This window comes from Danio rerio, chromosome 1 (assembly GCF_049306965.1).
Source record: "Danio rerio strain Tuebingen ecotype United States chromosome 1, GRCz12tu, whole genome shotgun sequence".
NCBI lineage: Eukaryota > Metazoa > Chordata > Actinopteri > Cypriniformes > Danionidae > Danio > Danio rerio.
In genome coordinates, this window is record NC_133176.1 from 36,195,323 (window position 1) to 36,216,543 (window position 21,221).

At 35.0% G+C, this 21,221-nt stretch overlaps 1 protein-coding gene across 4 annotated transcripts in view; it reads left to right on the forward strand.

Annotated features, from left to right (window-relative positions):
- The window catches only part of nlgn4xa (neuroligin 4 X-linked a), a 172,787-nt gene that overhangs the window by 141,730 nt on the left and 9,836 nt on the right, over positions 1 to 21,221 (forward strand). For all 4 annotated transcript variants that reach the window (XM_021475240.2, XM_068219896.1, XM_009292174.4 and 1 more), the window contains 1 exon segment: positions 6,026 to 6,815. In XM_021475240.2, coding sequence (XP_021330915.1) covers positions 6,026 to 6,815 — 790 coding nt within the window.

The window sequence follows — 21,221 nt, forward strand, 5'->3', positions numbered from 1 at the left end:
TGAAATGAAATTAAATTAAATTAAATGAAATTAAATTAAAAAATAAACTAAAATAACACTGACTGTATTCTGCCTCTAATGAATAACAAACTTTGATTTAAAGCAAAGATGCATGATGTTTCATGAAAACTGGACACTGACAATGAAATCAAAGAGAGTGTTTTTCCTCCAATAAAGTTCCATTCATGCAAAATCTGAACGAAAAAAAAAACAAAAAAAAAAGGCCAATCGATACAATAGTGATTGAGAGGCATAATTGATTCATACAGGTCTCATAAAGGTGTCAATGGGATGAAATCCATTCAAAAAAGTAATAATATATACACGTGTACCTGCTGACATTGCCCCAGTGACATTTTTTATCCTTTTTGATTTTTTGAGACTGCATATGAAGGGCTTATTTTTGGTTTTATTCACACATCGTGGTGTAAAGCAGGGTGGTGATGACAGACAGGGGAGAGGAGTAAATGATATTGAGAGTGCATGTGTGACACACCTTTTCAAACCCTGTGGAGGAATGAATTAAGGAGGAGTGATGACAGTGAAGGGCAAGAGAAGACCAGGCCTGGAGATTTATGCTGCTGTTTTGTTTTATTATGTTTTCATGATATTCAATGTTGCATGTTTAGGTCGTCTGCTGCGTTTAAAATTATGGGTTGCACTTTAATTCAAAAGAACTGAAACAAAACCTAAAACAAAAACCTTTAAGTGTTATTTGTAAATTTCTTCTACAATGAGCAATTTTCTAAGCCTCCTGTTTATGTTCAGTTATTTCATGTTGAAAGTGATGGAAATAACTTATTATTTTCAATAAAAGTGAATTTCTAAACCAAGATATTGAAGTCTGAGAAAATTTATAATAATAGATGAAAATTTTAAATGGAACTTAGAGGTTTTTGCATCTGAACTCTTCATTTATTTATTTATTACATTCTCTTTGTGTTTATTAAGTACACTGTACAATTAAGCATATTCATAATATTGCTGCAGAAATACTTGCTTTAGGGGTTATTCAGGGTCAGCTAAAGTAATTTGTTAATTCTAATTAATCATTATCATGTGATGGATGAACTTAAAAATAAGGAATCTAATTGCAGTCATCTATTAGTGTTTTCTAAAACACTTCACTGATTGATTGTGTACAGTTTAACAGGAGTTACTCATAAAAATCATGCAAAGCATCACAGGGCATAGGAGAAAAAAAGATGTAGCTCCTCTCTGGGACTTGAGATCTGTATGTTACATAGTTATAAATCATTAGCATTCACTCTGCCAGCCTCACTCTGCTTCCATGATTCTTGGCCCAACCATGATTCACGTCATACATACAAATATGGATCAGTACACTTTAATTAAGCACATCAAATATTGTTAACAGAAGGTCTACATGATTGATAGGGAAGAACAAACCACTGGTTCTTGAGTGTCAAGTCTTATTTATTTATGTATTTTTTATTATTTTTTTGTTTGAAACACACTAGTCACATGCTTGACAAACCACCTGTAGAACACACTCCTTTATTTATGGGAGAGAGGGCAAGAAATGTATTAAATAATAATAATAATAATAATAATAATAATAATAATAATAATAATAATAATAATAATAATAATAATATTAATGGGCAACGTGGTGGCGCAGTAGGTAGTGCTGTCACCTCACAGCAAGAAGGTCACTGGTTCAAGCCTCGGCTAGGTCAGTTGATGTTTTTGTGTGAAGTTTGCATGTTCTTCCCGTGTTCGCATGGGTTTCCTGCAGGTGCTCCGGTTTCCCCCACAGTCCAAAGACATGCGGTAAAGGTGAATTAGGAAGGCTTAATTGTCTGAAGTGTATGAGTGTGAATGAGTGTGTGTGGATGTTTCCCAGAGATGGGTTGCAGCTGGAAGGGCATCTGTTGCGTAAAACATGTGCTGGATAAGTTGGCTGTTTACTGTGCAACCCTGGATTAATAAATGGTCTAAGACGAAAAAAAATAAAAACAAATAAATAAATAAATAAATAAATAATAAAATAAATAAATAAATAAATGAATGAATGAATGAATGAATGAATGAATGAATGAATAAATAAATAATAAAAATAATAATAATAATAATAATAATAATAATAATAATAATTATTATAATAATAATAATAATAATAATAATACTAGACTAATGCAGACTTGTAATATTTATTAAAAAAGCTATTCTCTGATTATTTAAAATCCTTCTTTTTTCTAAAATTAATATATATATATATATATATATATATATATATATATATATATATATATATTTTTTTTTTTTTTTTTTTTATAATGTTTATGTTCAGTTATTTCACTTTAAAGAAAATGAAATTGCGATAATTATCATCATAAAATGGAAATTATTAATCACACAAGATCTTTTAGAAGACAGTACACTTTTTACACTCCTGTTTCCACTGTGTGGTACAGTACGATATGGTACGGGTCGGTACAGGTGACCTTTATCAGACTTGCGTTTCCACTGCTAAAAAAACCATTTTGGTGGGCGTGGTGTACGACAGAAAGTTTCGTTCAACGTCATTCTCGCTTGAAAACGTCCAAGTAAAGCTGTATGGGTAGTTCACATATCATATGAGAAGCACCTCTCACAAAACAGATGCTTTATACACATAAATACTTGTAGGTAAATGTTCATTACTAACCTTTTTATGAATATGTTTTGATTATAACTGCAGATCAATGAAATAGCCTACTGTAATGTCAGCAGTTATATACAATAAATAAATAAATGCAACATATATGGAAATTTACAGACCCTTAAAATCTCTAATATGTTACTAATAACACAGTCACACACACAGTCCTTATTTGGGTTCAAAAACAACACGCAACATATAGCCCAATCAATGCAAATCTCTCATCTGTGTTTTTAATCTTCGCTTCATGTAATCTCTGTTAGAGAGTAATTTCATTATTCCAAGGTAATAATACTATAATAATAATAGGTGATGATAATACTTAAATATGGCAGTTTGTTCCCATTTTAGGTTGCTGAAACAATAATTTCCTCTTTTTTATTTTTTTATTTATTTTTTTTTTTATTGTAAGTCTCGTGTTTGTACATTTCTGACAAGATCGGATGTCAGAAGAATTTCAATAATCACATACAATTTATTATCATCAGCTCAAGAAGTTCATTATTTCAATTATAGACACGCGATAAGAGCAAGCGAAAAAGTGAAACCGCTCATACTTTAGACGGCCCTGTAAAAAAAAAACTATGCACAGGGCAGATTCTGCTCTCCCTCTTGGCTTTGTGGCTGTTCAAGACGACGACAAGGTTTGTTTGAGCTCAGGGGGGTATTCCAGAAAGCTGGGTTAAGAAATAGATAAGAAAAGAAAATAATAAATAACAAGAAAATTTCTTAGTTCATTAAATTACACATGCCACCCTCTCTTTTATGGTAATGAAAAATTACATTTCTGTTTAACATCCTTTGAGTGTGTTATGTAACCATTCATGCATTTTATTTTGCCGCCATTGATTTCTTAAGGCCACAATACAAATGTGTATTGACTAGAATAGAAGTCTTATAGAAATTGTAATCCTTCTGGAGCTAGAAGAACTCTGTCCAAAGTCATAACACAGAAACATTCTCTTAAAAGGCAATATTTGATTACTGGAGCTGTATTAAACACTCTAGAATATTCTTTCTGTCATGCAGCTTATAGAAAGAGGCTCATGAGCCCTGTCTAACTGCTGTCTCCACCAGTTAGAGGAGCGGCTCTGTCCTTTAATAAAGGCTCATCAGTGGTTGAGTTATTTGACTTAAACCCCACAATCTGTCACTGTTGTAAGTGATTGTTGTCAGGTAGCTTTAGGTTCTTTTTATGCTTTTTGTTTTGCATGCAGACAAAGTTCCTTCTGCCTCAACTAGGAAACAGTGTAAGAATTTGTCTGCACTTTTCCATATTTGAAGTTCCCTATTGTATCACAAAACAATATATATATATATATATATATATATATATATATATATATATATATATATATATAATTTATTTATTTATTTTTTCTAAAGTAGGCTGTATCAGGTCCATCTTCAGAGATAAATGAAGTCATATGAGCATCACCTTAAGGTGAGAATTGTATATAAAAAAAATGTCACACATTGAAAGGTGCATGTACAAAGCAGGGTAAAAAAATCATTAATTTTATTTCAGGAAATAAAGAAATGAACAGTGCTTCAGACTAAACTATTTAATTAAAGATTTTTTTTAACAAATTATATTTCTTAGCACTCTTCCATCTCTTTTGTCTGCTTGGGTCACTGAGGTTTCCCTCTGGGTCAGGCTGCAGGTAGGGTGTCATCATATAAGGCAGAAAATGGTATCCTTTGTCCTCCACCAAGTAACAATGTAGTGCCCAGTAATGATTCAATTGCATAATACAAATTTGCTTTAAACAATGTTTTATTTTATTTTATTTTTACTATTTGTATTACACACTTAAATCATTATTACCTGAAAATTAGCCATTTTGCCTCAACATAGTGATGAGGTGGGGTCATCACTTATGAGCTGGTAATTGGAAGCAGTAATGAGTTTTATAGTTGAAACATCAAAAGATTAAGGACAGAAAATTAAGTTGTACCTGCACATTTATACTATGGACAGATTTCATATTATCAGTGTCCTTTAGTGACTGATAGAGCTTTAAAACCGGCTGCAATTAATACACACAATAGCATTTGGAAACCCTGAAAAAAAAAAATTATCAGTATGTGTGCGTGAATAGATGTATACAAATGAACAACGTCCTACATCCTAAAATATGGATATATTTTCCTACAAAAGACAAAGCTGCCACTTCATATAATATTATATATAAGCAACAGAAAAATGTGAGGGGTGCAGAAAGAGAGAGAGAAAAAAAAAAACGAGATCTCTTTGTGAGATTCGAAATCGCTTCGCTGTGCGCACCATTGTTTTTTAATGGCGCAATGTCCACTAAGCTGTTGCTGCACTCTGAATAATCTGTGTAATTATATGCAGTGCTTTATGACCAAGGAACTGTACAAAAGTGTATAAAACAGTTCAGTGCCACGGATAATGTACAGATGGTCCTACATGCTGACTCGATGACTCAAATACAAAGAGCTGCACTGAATGTTTTCTATAGTAAGCACAGACGCGTGGTTTGTCACGTTTGATTTCAAAAGGTTTGTTAAATACATTAACGATTATTTTGAAAACTGACAAAGTTCATTCAAATATACATTTGGTTATGAAAATAACTATGCACTTATAACCCTCTCACAACGAAAAAAAAAATTGTATATCTGTGCTTTTACGTCCATAAATATTAACATCAAAAGAGCCCGCAATGCTCAGTAAACTCTCTAAAACAGACAAACTCTGGAACATAGCAACTTACTCTCTGAAGATAACCTGCTCCGGAGCAGTCTAACTTCAGATAGTAAGTTGCTATGGCTACCTAAATACCCCAGAAGTTGTCTCCGATTTTGGAATCAAAGCTGAGGTTATCTACTTACTTTCAAACTTACCCGGGTATGTCACATAACCTGCTTTCTGGAATACCCCCCCCCCCCCCCCCCCCCCAGGTCGACCATGGCTTGTTATTATATGAATATAATATTATGTTGTAATGTCTTGATTGTGGATTTACTGTAAAACATGGTGGTTTCTTTGTTTTCATTCTGGCTTGTTGCATGAGCGAATGATGTTTTTCTGTAAACCAATAGCGTTCAGTTGGGCGTCTAGCTCCGCCTTTTGGTACCCTTTAGTTGTGCTAGGTAGCCTTTGCAAAGGGTACCCAAAAAGTGGTATGGTATGGTTCGCTTGTAGGTACCTCTTGACAGTGGAAATGGCCAAACCGAACCGTACCACTCTGTACCACTCAGTGGAAACGCCCCTTAGAGGCTTTTGCATCTCAGCTGTTTAAATGCTATATATGTGTTTGTTTCATTTCATGTTTGTTTGTCTGAAATAACAATTTAATATTAATTGATTCTATCAATGTGTTTTATCTTCAGATTTGTTTCAGAAAGCCATCATCCAGAGTGGGACTGCTCTGTCTAGCTGGGCCGTCAACTACCAGCCTGCCAAATACACCCGGATACTAGCTGAGAAAGTGGGCTGTAATATGCTAGATAGCATAGACCTGGTGGAATGTCTACAGAACAAGAACTACAAGGAGCTGATTGAACAGTACATAACACAAGCCAAGTACCACATTGCGTTTGGTCCAGTAATTGACGGTGACGTCATCCCAGATGACCCCCAAATTCTGATGGAGCAAGGGGAGTTCCTCAACTATGACATCATGCTGGGTGTTAACCAGGGTGAGGGTTTTAAGTTTGTGGATGGCATCGTGGACAGTGAGGATGGTGTGTCTGCAAATGACTTTGACTTCGCCGTGTCTGATTTTGTGGACCATCTTTATGGTTATCCAGAGGGCAAGGACACGCTTCGAGAAACCATCAAGTTCATGTATACTGACTGGGCTGACAAGGAGAACCCGGAGACCAGGCGAAAGACTCTAGTTGCACTTTTCACTGATCACCAATGGGTGGCGCCAGCAGTAGCTACAGCAGACCTTCATGCTCAATATGGATCTCCAACATATTTTTATGCTTTTTACCATCATTGTCAGAGTGAAATGAAACCTAGCTGGTCGGATTCAGCACACGGAGACGAGGTGCCTTATGTGTTTGGAATTCCCATGCTTGGCCCCACTGATCTCTTTAATTGTAATTTCTCCAAGAATGATGTCATGCTTTCGGCGGTGGTGATGACGTACTGGACAAATTTCGCTAAAACTGGGTAAGAGCATTTTATTTGAACTATAAATTAAAATTTAATACTGGATAACTAATCTAAGGTCTTAATCAGTTATATATACATATGATAGATAAGATATATAAGTCTACATAGTATTTTTTTTTGGAATCTTGTTTTGTTGCTGTTGCTTGTCTGTTTGTTTTAATTTCTTCAAAAATACATAACATATGAAATACCTACTTACAGTTATTTGGATCATGTTATACATATAATTTGTGTTATGTACTTGTGATAAAATAACGTTATATATTTCAATATTTTTGTTTAATTTTTGAATTACATTAAAGAGCCCCTATAATGCATTTAAAAAAGGTAATATTTTGGTTTTGGGGTCTCCAACAACAGGCTGATATGAATGCAATGTTGAAAAAAATCACTTTTATTGTCTTATAATATGTTGTTTTTGTCTAATTATCCCAATGACTACCCATATGATTCATTTAGCGATTTATTAGTGTGATGCTCATCTGCACTGATTGGTCTGATTACCGAGTCTATTGCAGAGATAAATGTCCTCCATGGCTCATCTACAATTTTGAAGTAGACAGAGTGCAAAGTGTATGTGTGAGCCCAATGCAGAAGTGCAATAAAGCAATGCAGTTTAACATCAGCACATTGTTCTATCCTTAACCATAAGTAAATTCAGTGGCACACATTCAGTATTAATCCACACAGTGAAAAAAAAAACTGAACTGTTTAAAAACTTTTGTTTAGGAACAGCTGACTGTGGCCATAGTAATGGATTGTAAGCTTACAAACACATTTAAATCCATAAACAAAGCATCACGGGTTGCATTTTTAATGTGGTTTTTACAAGTAACAAAGCACAATTAAATACATAATTTGCAAGCTAGAGAAAACAAGGAGGCAACCATTTTAATTGCACTTATTTGCACTTGTGAAACGGTGGAAGAAAATGGTCCATGAAATGTGTACTGTAAAGTTCCCGTCAAGCTCTGACAAAGTCCTATACATCAATACTCTTTTCTAATCCTTCCTTTAACAAGCGGCAGATGAATCCCCCGTTGTAAGCATGTAGATTGCTGAAGCACTCGTCAGAAAAATGGCAGGAACACAGCACAAGGCTGGGGCTAGAATGCTAAAGTATTTTTGCCAAAAATAAACTTCAACGACTGACTCTTCACAGCCTCTACACATGTTTGTGTATAGGGAAAATAACACTAACTTTCCCTCACACTTTAGAGCACAGCGTCTTCGCAACTTGAATTAAACAAGGTCTGCTACAGTGTTTGTCGTCCTCTTTTTCTTTCAACAGTGTTTATGGGCGGTGCCGGGGGGGTTAAATTTTCCCAGGTCTGTGTGCGCAACAAAAGGACGGGGCTTGAGTTTTATATCGACGTCACCCCAACACGACTAAAGATTTAATTCGAACCACTATGAGTCAACTCTTTTATAGACAAATCAATAGTTTTAAACACGGTACACTTTCAGATTCAAGCTGCATATTTCACTTAACTTAGAGCTGTTACACATTGAATGGAAGGTCATTTTCAAAATAGGGGCCCATAATAGGGACCCTTTAACACTGATCAAGATTCATTAATGAGATTTTTGTAAACAGTTTGTGGTTTTGTGGTTGTGGCATATTCTTTTCTTTACCATTCGTCGGTTTCAAACAAATTCACACAAACCATGTCATTTTGGATTGACATAATATGCCACGGTCACACTAGAGTTTGAGCATCCAAAATTCTGTCATGCAGTGCTGTGAAAAGGGATGGGATTAAGCAAGATGATAACAAATAGAAAAAGGCAAGTGATTGGTCTATATTTGTATTTTGGTTCAGAGAGGTCAGGTTTTGATCTTTGATTGGTCTCATGCTGTCATGTGATGTGATTTCGTAGATCAGAGTTCACCAAGCTTGAACTTTGCAATGCTGCAAACTGCAAAACTTGTAACACGAATTTGCGTTTCTGGTCTGTTGCATTCACTTGCATATGAATAGAAGTCTATGGAGTGAAAAGTGCAGTGTGACCGCAGCTTTAAACTGAACTCAATTAGCTTTAATTAACATTTAGCATGTAATCTATGTCCTTTCTTATTTCTTCAAATTAAGTTTTTGAATGTATAAAGAATGGTTGTTGTTAACTGATTCAGACTACACAATGTGGAACATCACTTTCTATTTAGGGAACTCGTCCTAAATGAGTCATAGTTAAACAACCTTCAGTGGCCTTTGCTGTCTCCTCGCATATCGTTATTTGAAGACTCTATCACACTATCACTCAGATCTTACACTTAATGGTATCCAGTGGTGGACTAAGTACACAAATAAAGCATTTAAGTAAAAGACATCCTGCTAACATATACTGCAAAAAAAAGAAAAGTCCTCCTTTCCAATTTTACATAAGTCTGAGCCAAACATACTTGATTTGCTTATTGTTTGATTGATTAAACCTGATCAAAGCCTGTTTGATCAAGTGAGATAATGGTTGGAAGAACTAATTTATTCAACTTTAAAGAAGATTTTTTATTATTATTTTTTTGATCTCCCAGATTTCAGATATTTAAACAGTTGCATTTCTTCCAAATATTGTACTAATCTAACATATAATACACGATTATATCTGTTCAGCTAGTAGTTGGTGTATAAATCTCAATGTTCAAAATTGACCCTTATGAATGACTATGTGGTTCAAAATCACAAATGTAATGAAGTTAAAACAAGGTTATCACTTTATTTTGATGCTCCCTTTAACGCATTTTGTTGAATTTAAGTTACATTGCATCTACATGCCAACTAATTCTCAATAGATTATAAGTAGAATGTTAAATTGGGGTAAGGGTTAGTGTAAGTTGACATGCATTTGCAAATTTTCTTATAGTCAGTTAAACCAGTTAAAAGAGCAGTATCAGTAGATATTAAGCAGACAGTCTAGTAATACTCAAATGAGTATCAATTGGCATGTAGTTGCAATGCAACTTTTAGTCAAAAAATGTGCAATAGGAACCTTCAAAATAAAGTGTTTCATATCATAAAATATATATATATATATATATATATATATATATATATATATATATATATATATATATATATATATATATATATATATATATATATATATATATATATATATATATATATATATATATAAATAATTAATAAATGAATAACAGTACTGATAATAAAGTTGTGAAGTAAAAATATTTCTGGGATCAAATCCATTTCTTAGCTATCACCTTTTGAGTTATGGGGTTCTCTCTGGCTCCCCATTGCCCACCCCTATACTACACTCCAAATCTCTCTTAAACTCCTTCAAATATAAGTGACTGTGTCTCCCTCATACTTCCAGCGCCCCATTCAGCATTTATAGGCAGAAAAGGCTTTGCTGTGTGGCACCACTCCAGCTGATATCTGTGCGTCAGGCGATAGATTGGCAGGCTCATCAGTAGCTCACGTCAGGCTGCTCTCCCTCCGCTGGCTAAGTGTTTCTCTCAGCGCGAGTACTTTAAAACAGAGGAGGAAAAACGAAAGCAATTTCAGCAGCACTTGGAGAATGCTCGCTTTGCAGGAGAGTCACTCCAGCCTCTGGTAAACACTCCAGTGGTGATATCAGCCTCTGTGAGTGTTTCTAGAAAAAAGAAGAAGAAGAAAAAAAAAGAAAGGAAAATAAATAACGTGGAGGGAGATGCACTGAACATAATGTCTCATTTGTAGCCTTCCTTTGTTGGAAAGGCTGTCAAGCTTGGGTGCTCAGACTGGAGAGCCAGACATGGGCCATTAATGCTATCACTTAGGAATATTAATACTCTATGCACTGGTGCTCTGGATGTAAAGCGGACATCTTTTCCAGCTTTATATCTGTGGATTTTATTTGTCAGATATCATATACACATGCATTTTATTATGTATCAGCAAAGACCTGCCTCGTGTGTATTTCATTTATATAATAATAATAATAATAATAATAATAATAATAATAATAATAATAATAATAGTTATTATTATTATTATTATTATTATTATTATTATTATTATTATTATTATTATTATGAATAATACTATTATTATTATTATTATTATTATTATTATTATTATTATTATTATCTTACATCTTGTAAAGTTGTGCATAAAGTACTACAGAATTGCCTTTTTACTTTATATCATTACAGTTCTATATTAAATATTTTATAATTTTTTTCATTCATATTAAAATACAAAACCAATATTTAGACCTATTCAACAAACATTTTGTTTTACAAATAAATTGTCTCCTTTAAAATAGCAATCATAGTGCATGCATATTTCATCATATTCCATCAAAATAAAATATTAAACAACATAGCAAACTCCATGTTGATAAAAAAAAATGTATATTACTAAATACAGGGATGTAAATGTTTGCCTCTTTCTTTCTTTCTTTCTTTCTTTCTTTCTTTCTTTCTTTCTTTCTTTCTTTCTTTCTTTCTTTATTTATTTATTTATTTGTTACATGATGTTACAGTATGCTGTATACCACAGCATAAACCTCTGTGTTCACAAAACCTCAGTTCTAGATGTACCATATTTAGAGTTATAGTTAATATGCATAATGTATTTTTCATTCTACTATTCAACTTTTGTGGAGTTGCTATTTAGCTGAAAAACTGTAAACCTTAAGCCTTTGCCTTGCATTAACTGACTCTTTATAGCCTTATAACCTACTTATCTGACAACCCTAATTCAACACCCAGAGTAATTACATTCTGATTTATAATGTATGAAAGACAAGAAGAGTTTCACACACTTGAAATAGCTGTGGCTGACTGACACATTCAGCTCACTGACATGTCATCCCTGGTTGTTGTGTAAAATTATTTACAGCACTAAAAAGAGTTCATATGTAAAATAAAATTAAACAAATATATAGTCAAAGCTCTGTTTCCCCCGTTTGGTGGCAATGTGAACTACTCTAGGATGCAAAAAAAAAAAAAAAAAAAAGGCCTGCATTGACTGTAACTAACAACTGGGTTGTTATTATGATGGACAGTGGGGGAGGGGTGCATTGATTCAACAGTCATTGAGATTAACCCATCCACTTACCCAGCACCCAAGGAACACAACAACTAGCCAACACTAGAAAGGGAAAATATACAAGGTTACACTTTGTTTTGAAGCTTCTTTGTAAATTGCAAAGACAGCACACTCATGCAGGTTTGCGATGCACATCTTCTGATGCTGAACCTTGTCATTTCACCTCAAGGTATAGTGTTACCCCATGGCATCATCACAGAGAGACATATAATCCAGAACTTTCCAGTACATTTTTGTTCTCTGTTCCTTGCTTGTGGAATGAACTTCACTGCTATCCGATCTGAAATGCAAAATCTGTTCATCTCTTCCCTGTGAGCTCATGTACCCATCTGAATCTATCTACATACATACATTCATACCCCTCACATTTAATTTTAATTAATCCTTCTCTGTTCTAGCTCCCTGGTTATTTCTCCCCTTTGTGATAAATTGCCTATTGTAAAAAAGAAAATTATCTCTTAAATTAATAAACTGAATTTAAGTTTGTAAGTAATTCTGAACCGATAAAAAAAAGTGTTTGACAAAAATAAAGTCAAAGCCAAACCAACCTTGGCAGGCTCAAATCAGCATTTAATATGCATCTATTGAATGAATGAATAAATGAGTGGATAACTATATTATAATAATTATTAACCCATTTACTGTCATCACCCCACCAACAAGACACTTACATTTACAATTAAATATTGATCTAATCATGACAAACTATATTTCATTGGCAAGTTCTAAGACACCAGCATACATAGGTTACCACTGTTTTTGTTATGTAGCAAGAGTAATAGATTAAAACATACGTCTCAAACTCGATTCCTGGAGGGCTGCAGCTCTGCAGATTTAAGCTCCAACCACCTTTAACTCACACCTGCTTAAGTCTCTGATTGTCTTGAAAACTTTGATTAGTTGGATCAATTGTTTAAAGAGCCCATATTATACATGAAATAGGGTCATATCCTGGTTGTAAGGGTCTCCAACAACAGTCTAATATGCATGCAAGGTCAAAAAACACTTTCATGGTCTTATAATCTGCATTTATTTTTAGCTAATTATCCCAGCGACTCCTGTATGAACCGTCCAGTGATTCATTTGTTCCCAAACCCCTCCTTAGCGCGGAGCTAATCTGCGCTGATTGGACCGATGACAGTCTGTCGCGATTGGTCGACTGCCTTCAGTCAGAGAGGGAAATGGCCAATAGCTAATCAGCAATTTAAAAAGTAATCACAGTTCATACACGCTCGATAGTGTAGACGTGGATTTTAGCTGCCACACTATGGCGAGTGGATAGTGCCACGGATAACCGAACGAAGGAGACAGTCGTGTACTCGCCATACCACACACACACAAAAACACACACACACCTCCGGATGACAACGCTCCCGCTTCCGCCCGCACCCGCCAGGTTTTAGCCTGAGAACCCGCTCCGTTTTCTGCCCGCCGCGCCCGGTCCCGCTAGAGCGGAGAACACAACCAAAAATCGCCCAGTATACAGTCCAGACAGCCAAGCTGTCCAAAGCTCGTTCGTTCGTTCGCTCTCTCTCTCTCTCGCTTTCTCTCATACGCGCGCGTGCGCACTAACACAAACACAAGCACCACGCAGACTCTCTCTTTCTAATTCGCATAGCAATATCCGTGATATTGCTAGACAGCCCGCTCCCGTCCCAAATTAAACCCGTTACCGACCGCTCCCGCGATTTATTCGGAAATTTATTCCCGCGGCTGTCCCCGCGCCAGATTTCTGCGGCGCGGGAATAAATTTCCGAATAAATCGCGGGAGCAGAACTCTAGCACGGAGCTCCATAAACAAACAGCACGCGTCGCGTTTTTAACGTGACTTTGCACGCGATAAGATAATATATCCAGTTAACCTGATACAGTACACGCGGTTACAAGTAACAAATCACAACTAAATACATTTGCAAGCTAGAGTAAACGAGGCAACAACTTTAACCGCACGTACTTACACTTGAGAAATGGAAGAAACCCATCCTGACGTCCATCAGTTACTCTTTACTGATCCTTCCTTTAACAAACTCAGATGAAGTATTCTTTGTAGCATGTAGCTTCCAGAAGTTTCCAACTGCTTGGTTATAATGCTGATGTTTCATCTTTGGGTAGAGACTCAATATAATGTCCATCTGCAGTGTTACTTCAATCGACCGGCATGTTTGTGTGCGTGTGTTTGTGGGTGTGCGTGTGTTTGTGGGTGTGTGTGTGTGTCTGGGTTTCTGCGTCAGAGGGCGGGGCCTCAGGTTTGAAATCTCCCGGGTTTGCGCGTGCACGTGAATAACTTGGTTTCGTTCGTACGTCATGGCGAAACACCTAATGAGTCGGTATCAAGGCGACTCGTTTGAAGCACTATGAGTCGACTCTTTTATAGATGAATCAACAGTTTTAAACACTGTATTCTTACAGATTTAAGCCTTAGCTGGATACTTCACTTCACTTAGAGCTGTGTTACACACTACATGGAGGGGAATTTTCAAAAACCCATAATATGGGCTCTTTAATTATGGTTGGAACAAAACTGTGCAGAGCTGTGGCCCTCCAGGAATTGACTTTGAGACCCATGGATTGAAACTTATTTACTCTCAGCCAACAACCCGTGGGACAATTTGCATACATGTTTAAGCATTTCATAACTGACTTTTTAATATACAGTTAAAGTCAGAATCATAAGCCCCCCTTTAAATTTAGTATTCTTTTTTTTTTTTTTATATTTTCCAAATAATGTTTAACAGAGCAAGGAAATTTTCACTGAAGGTCTGGTAATATTTTAAGCTGTATAGAAGTGTCTTGAAAAATATCTAGTAAAATATTATTTACTGTCATCATGGCAAAGATAAAAAAAAAAATCAGTTATTAGAAATTAATTATTAGAACTATTATGTTTAGAAATGTGTTGAAAAAATCTTCTCTCTGTTAAACAGAAATTGGGGGAAAAATAAACAGGGGGGCTAATAATTCAGGGGGGCTATTAATTTAAATTCATTTCATTTCACAGACTTCAACTGAATAAGGTCAACATTTATTTATTTATTAAATTGAGAAAAAGATGTTTATCGGAGTTATAAAGCATTCCTTAACTACAGCAATCAACATGTTAAATCACAAAACACTGTTAGTAGCTACAAAAAAATATAAAATCCATTCTATATTTTTTTTGAAAACAAAATGGCCTGAAAATGTATAAATAGTATGAAAAAAAAACTAAAATACTTTGTGATACAATGCCAACTATAACACATATTGGTTTCTCACCATAAACATTAATAAATTTTAATCGTTGAATTTAAATTTAATAACACCAAACTGGCCAAACTACTTTAGAATTTAATGTCCTCATGTTATGTAAATATATATATATATATATATATATATATATATATATATATATATATATATATATATATATATATATATTTTTTTTTTTTTTTTTTATTAACTTCAAATTTGAAATATATATATATATATTTTAAAATATATTGCTGTGTTGTCCTGTCAATTTTGTATTTGCTGTAAAACAAGTTTCCCAAAATGCATGTTTTCTAAATTATAATAAAATATACATGTGTTGATTGAACATTTTCATAAGCATAAACGTTCATCACTTTTGTTTTATTTAACTTTTTTAACAGTTTAGCTGCAATCAGACAAGTGTGGTCTGATTAATGAACAAATGATAAACAAGCTTATATTACAGGAACATTGAAGATGTATAATAATTTAAATTAAACATTTTATTTTTAAATCTATGCTCAAACAGTGGAGCCAATATTTCAGGGGTTAAAGTAAAATCCCATTATGTTGTATAGAGGTTTTTTTTTTTTTTTTTCTCTGCAGACAGAACACTTCCACTGTGTATTTTAATGGAGCAATACGATTAATTCCTCACTATACTAATATCACCTCATTGAGCTATGAATTGAATGAGGTGATGTAAAAGATTCTTTATGTGCCAATTCCTGCTTGAATGCTTGTGCAATCAGTTGTTTACTGTTTCCTTGTAACACACCAGTTAGCTTTACAAGCAATGAAATATTGTCAATATTGTGCATTACATTACAAACGGCGATAATGGTTCTGCTCAGATATTAGTTCCAGGAAGCGTAAAAGAAAATGTGGAGAAATGACTATACCCCTTTATATTTTGCACACACCATTAAATGGATCTTTAAGTAAATGCATTTCTGCATCATGGAATCACAACGGTTGCCAAATTCTAGCTGGGAGAGTCAAATCTGTTAATGAAAGTGAAAATCAATATGGATTTCAAGCATTACAGAAGTATACTCACTAACTGAAATGAAGCATAGCGATCGTTGATGCTGTCTAAGGATACGGTGGATTTAACCATTGAAAAAAGGCTTTGGTGTTCAAAAGAAAGTGCGATTGCCTACAGTGTGAACAATTTTAATATAAACATGTGATGACTGTATGCTTCAGGCAATAATTAAATAACATAAGCAATATATAAGTGAATATCAGAATGGCTGTGATTCTGCCGTAGGTATACGTTTACAGTATCTATCTAAAAAGTAGGATCAAGATCTAATTTTATTGCAGTTTTAATTTATTTTATATGAGTTTTGTTAACAGTGACCTATCACCAGCCACACACCCCACCTTTGAATTCATCAATCCCAATTACCTTTAGCTGCATTCTAATCTTCATTACCTGTGAGCACACTAATTACACACAGTAAATAAGAGATAATTTCCCCTACACTCACCATCTGCTTTAACGTTCACATCTGAACTTTTCTCTTTTTCTTGTTGTTCCTGAGTGTGAATGCGCATGGCTCTGGCATGGGTTTAAGGGTTGTCTCAATCAGCACCCTTGTTCAGTAGTTAGTGCACTTTGATGCACAATGATTTTAAGAGATTTTCCCACAAAACACATCTTTCACACAGATTGTTTCAGTAAACTGGTTAAAAAAAGGATCACCGGTGCTTTAACTCAACATGGTAATGATGTCATCTACAATGCTGTAATGAAAATGTTTGGACTCAGTCAACATATTAAAAATATATAGTCAGCATAATCAGTCAGTTAACACCACCATAATCTAAGAAGTTTCATACACAAGTTTTGCCACTCAATCAAGAATTTACTTAGAATTTAAATTGTATTATGATTTTCTGTTATGAAAGAAACGTATGTTTTACCAGATGCGCTCATTGACACCCTTGGTTTACCATGGTTTGTTCAGATGGTACTGTGCTGCTGTGTCAAGGCTGATTTTTACTTCTGCGTTAAGCGCCCATGTATGGTCCGGTGCACCCTTTGTAGGGTTGGATAGCCCTCGTTGTGGCTGAGGCCGATGCTGACGCACACCTTTTAAAAAATGTAACTACACATCGTAATGTCACATAGCGCAAGCTCTGTGATTGGTCGGTTTGGTAGTGGTGGAGCAAGTGTCGAGTCCTGTAAAGTGAAGAGTCCCGTGACGGAGCTCCAGATGGAAACTTTTGTTTTGTGTTTACCTTATGTTTAAAGTTGTTGGACGTCTACCTGTTCCCACCTCTGAATGAGTGTGTTTTAGCCACTTGTCACTAGCCGCATTTCCACTATCAGGCCAGTGCGAGCCAGGGCTTATATCGGGCCAGGCCGGGCCAATCGCCCGGGAGGTTGAGCAGTGAGGCCGAAATCATGTCGCGTTTCCACTGTGGGGCTAGTAGCTCGCAGCGCGTCACGCAAACCCCGCCCCCAGAACATCCCCCGAATCGAACGTCACTCAAACCGCCCACTTCAGCGAGAATCATGCAGATAAAGCACACCATCACATCATCACGAAACTATTAAAATTAGGACAACCAAAACAAACAAATGACCTGTTACTGTACAGCAGTACAACGCATGTCTATACGCACATGCCTGTGTGTTTTCATTCATCATATTCATTTACTCGCCGACCGACTGGCATCGAAATCCAGTGGTCTTGCCACCACCAAATGCTCTGTTTGCATGATTTGATTAATTTCATCGTATCCAAATACTTTATAAATAATATTTAAAACATTTTCCGGTGTTTATTTATTTTTATTTTTTTAGAAAATATCTAAAATCTTTTTTTTCAAAGAGGCTTTTGAAAAATGAAAGTTTAATATAAATTTGAAACAGTTTGATATAGTACCTAATTGTTATAGCTATAGCTTTAGTTAGTTTTATATTGGTTTATTTATTTAATGTGATTTTATTATAGGCCTATCTAATATTTGTAATTCTTTAAATTATTTCAATATAGGGCTATTTTAACTAGATATGACACTATTGTTTTGAGCCTACAAAAGTGGACATGAAATTTGTAAAGTTTAATGTCCTACTGTTGTATTCATATAGTGTATTATCTCCAAAATAAATTAAAACAATAAAAAGAAAAGAAAAAAGCTGCTCGCGGCATCAACAGAGCTATGAATGGAGCGCTTTTTTCATCTCACACACATACACAGGCATCTAAACGCACAAAAACACACACAGTATTAAACTTGACAAAACCTCTTGAAAACCTTTACTGTCTGCTGTGTCTTTAATATGGTGTAAAGATTATTATGCGTTACTGAAACATCAAAGATGCAGCAAAGAAAGATCATTTTATGTAACAGCCTTACATTTTAAAGAGAAACTTAAGGGCGATCATATGCAAAAAATACCCCAGCCTATAATTTGTTCCAGATGTTTTCTTTCCCTTATTTATTTATTTGTTTGGCGCATGTACTCGAGTGCGATCGAAAAACTGTGCCCGCCTCTCCTTTCACTCCGCCCCGAGGCCCCGGCTGGCCCTCCTTGGCCCAAGGTATTCGGCGGGCCGAAAAAGGCTGGCCGTTGGCCCCGAGAAAGCCCCGCTTTGGCCCGATTAGGCCCCGGAAGTGACAGTGGAAACGCCACTGGCCTTGGCTCGCCCTGGCTCGCTCGCTTTAGGCGCGATAGTGGAAACGCGGCTACTGTGGCCGAGAGAGCTTAACAATTTGAGAGCTGCAATTTAAGAAAGTACATGCAATTACAAAAAATACCAGCAAATAAAGTAATGATCTTCATCAATTGATCAAATTGCAGCTCGTTTCTTTAATTGTTTGTGTTTTGACCAAACTGTGGCACGTTTCTTCAATTATTTGTGTTGTAACCAAATTGCTGCGCGCTTCTTTAATTTGTTGTGTTGTGAGAATTTGCAACAGGTGTGCTGTCAAATTGATGAAGATCATTTATTAATTTGCTGGTGTTTTTTGTAATTGCATGTGCTTTCTTAATTGCAGCATGTTAAGCTCTCTTGGCCATTGTAACTTGAAGCTTTCAGAAAAACAGAACACTCATGAAGAAACATGACTCAGGAAAAAAAAAATAAAAAAATAAATAAAATAAATAAATAAATAAATAAAAACTACTGCCAGCTAGTGTTTTGGAAGTGTCACGCCAATCACTTGATGCAGAAGTATAAATCAGCCTTTAGTCACCGCATGCAGTTTTTGGTTCACCACCTGCTGAATCACACAAGTGCAGTATTATCAGTTCACCGGTTCTCAAATTTGATCTGTGTACTATTTTTGTAACTGAATAACTCTGGAAATTGTTTTATTTCGAGTCTGATGGGGTATCAGGCATGTGATAAAGTAAGTCATTTGTGGATAAGTGCATAGTGGATACACAAATAATTTCAAATAATTCAGTTTGATTTGGTGAACTGGTTCAACCAATTTACTTAGAAGATGTGATTAAAAAGAATGATTAATTTGCATATCAGCCATTAATATTAAGTGCTGTCTCAATTGCAAAATTCCTCCAATGCAGTGAAACATTTGCGCCCTGAAACATTCCACAATCTTCTTAAAATTAAGGCACATCGATAAGCATCAAACTTTTGACATTAACAAAGTTTAGAAGAGTGAAATATGAATCATGTGACCTAAATCATCAAATAATAAAAAAGAACTTGTTTTCCAAAAAACTCTCTGTTAGCTATTAATTTTTGACAGAAAAAAAACGTAACTACTGTACAGTAGATAGGATAAAAAAAAAAAAAAAAGCTAGCAAATATTTATAATTGTTTAATGGTTGAATTGTTGATGTTATTTAAAACAATCAAATTATATAGTTATAATGTACTTTTAAAAACGTCTTCAAAATTAATATTAGGATATATTAGTTTGACTGTTGTTTTGATGATATACAATGAGGACATTCTCATGTCACACTCAGTGTGTACCATAGGGAAGCAAGTCCATCACTGTCCCTACCAGTGCCTGAATTTATGCACATGACCCACTGATGAACAACCTCTGGAACTAGGGTTCTGACTGAGACACAGCATCTGCCTTCTGACTGCTTTGGCTTCAAGCTACTTCTGCAATCCCCTCTCCTTATTCTACAAAAGACTCTCACTAAGATAAGAAAACAAACTCTTCATAACACTTACCTGCTCTGCTCTCCATCTCTACTGTTGTCAACAAATGATCTGGTTTTGTGCCTATCCCTTGCGTTTGTCCTGTGTCTACAGTAGGTAGCATTACATTTGTTGTATGCAACTTGCAAAAAAAAAAAAAAAAAAAAAAAAACACACATTCCATAATAAACTGTGCTCTGAGTTTGACTTTGCCTTTGTAGCTGAAAATTTATGTTAATTAAATATTGAATATATATATTTTAAATGGCTAATTAATATACACATGTATGTATCTATTCATCTATTTATAATTCATTTTACTGTTTTCGTCTTCCCGACATAACAAGCCTTTAAAACTTTTATTCAAACTAATACAGTCAATAAAACAAATATTACACACATGTCCCTTCTGATTATAATGCTTTGGCCACTATTGTAAAACACAATATATGACTGCAGTTCCCTTTTCATCCCCACTTGTGTTTAGTTATTTTGTCTATTAGTTTTTGTGCACACATATTTTAGCCCTTAGAATGCACCTAGCCACATGATTATATAAATGATAAAAGCAAAGTGGATGTAATGGGACATATGCTGTGCTCTGTACCACTAGCGAAGTGCTGCTCTTATCTGAAATACAGAAATTGAGGAACTGCATATTGCCCTGGTAGGTAAATAGCTTTAAGCAGTGCTTGCTTTTCCCAGGTCTGAATTCTCTGAATGAGCCGTTAGTATTGTTATTGCTCACATTCATATACAGGCATTACCAGAGGTTAATGCAAACAAAAGAAATTCTCTCTCATGTTTGCTTGTAGCTAGATTAGATTGTTGATTTGAGCTGAAGCCTTTTTGAGAATGGTATTTGTGGAAAGGAAAAATATAAACTCACTTTCAAAAATATGCCTTCGCAAACCACAGTAAATAATACAGTAAATGCATGAATAAAGAGCTTTCATTTGATTTCGGTATTACAAAGA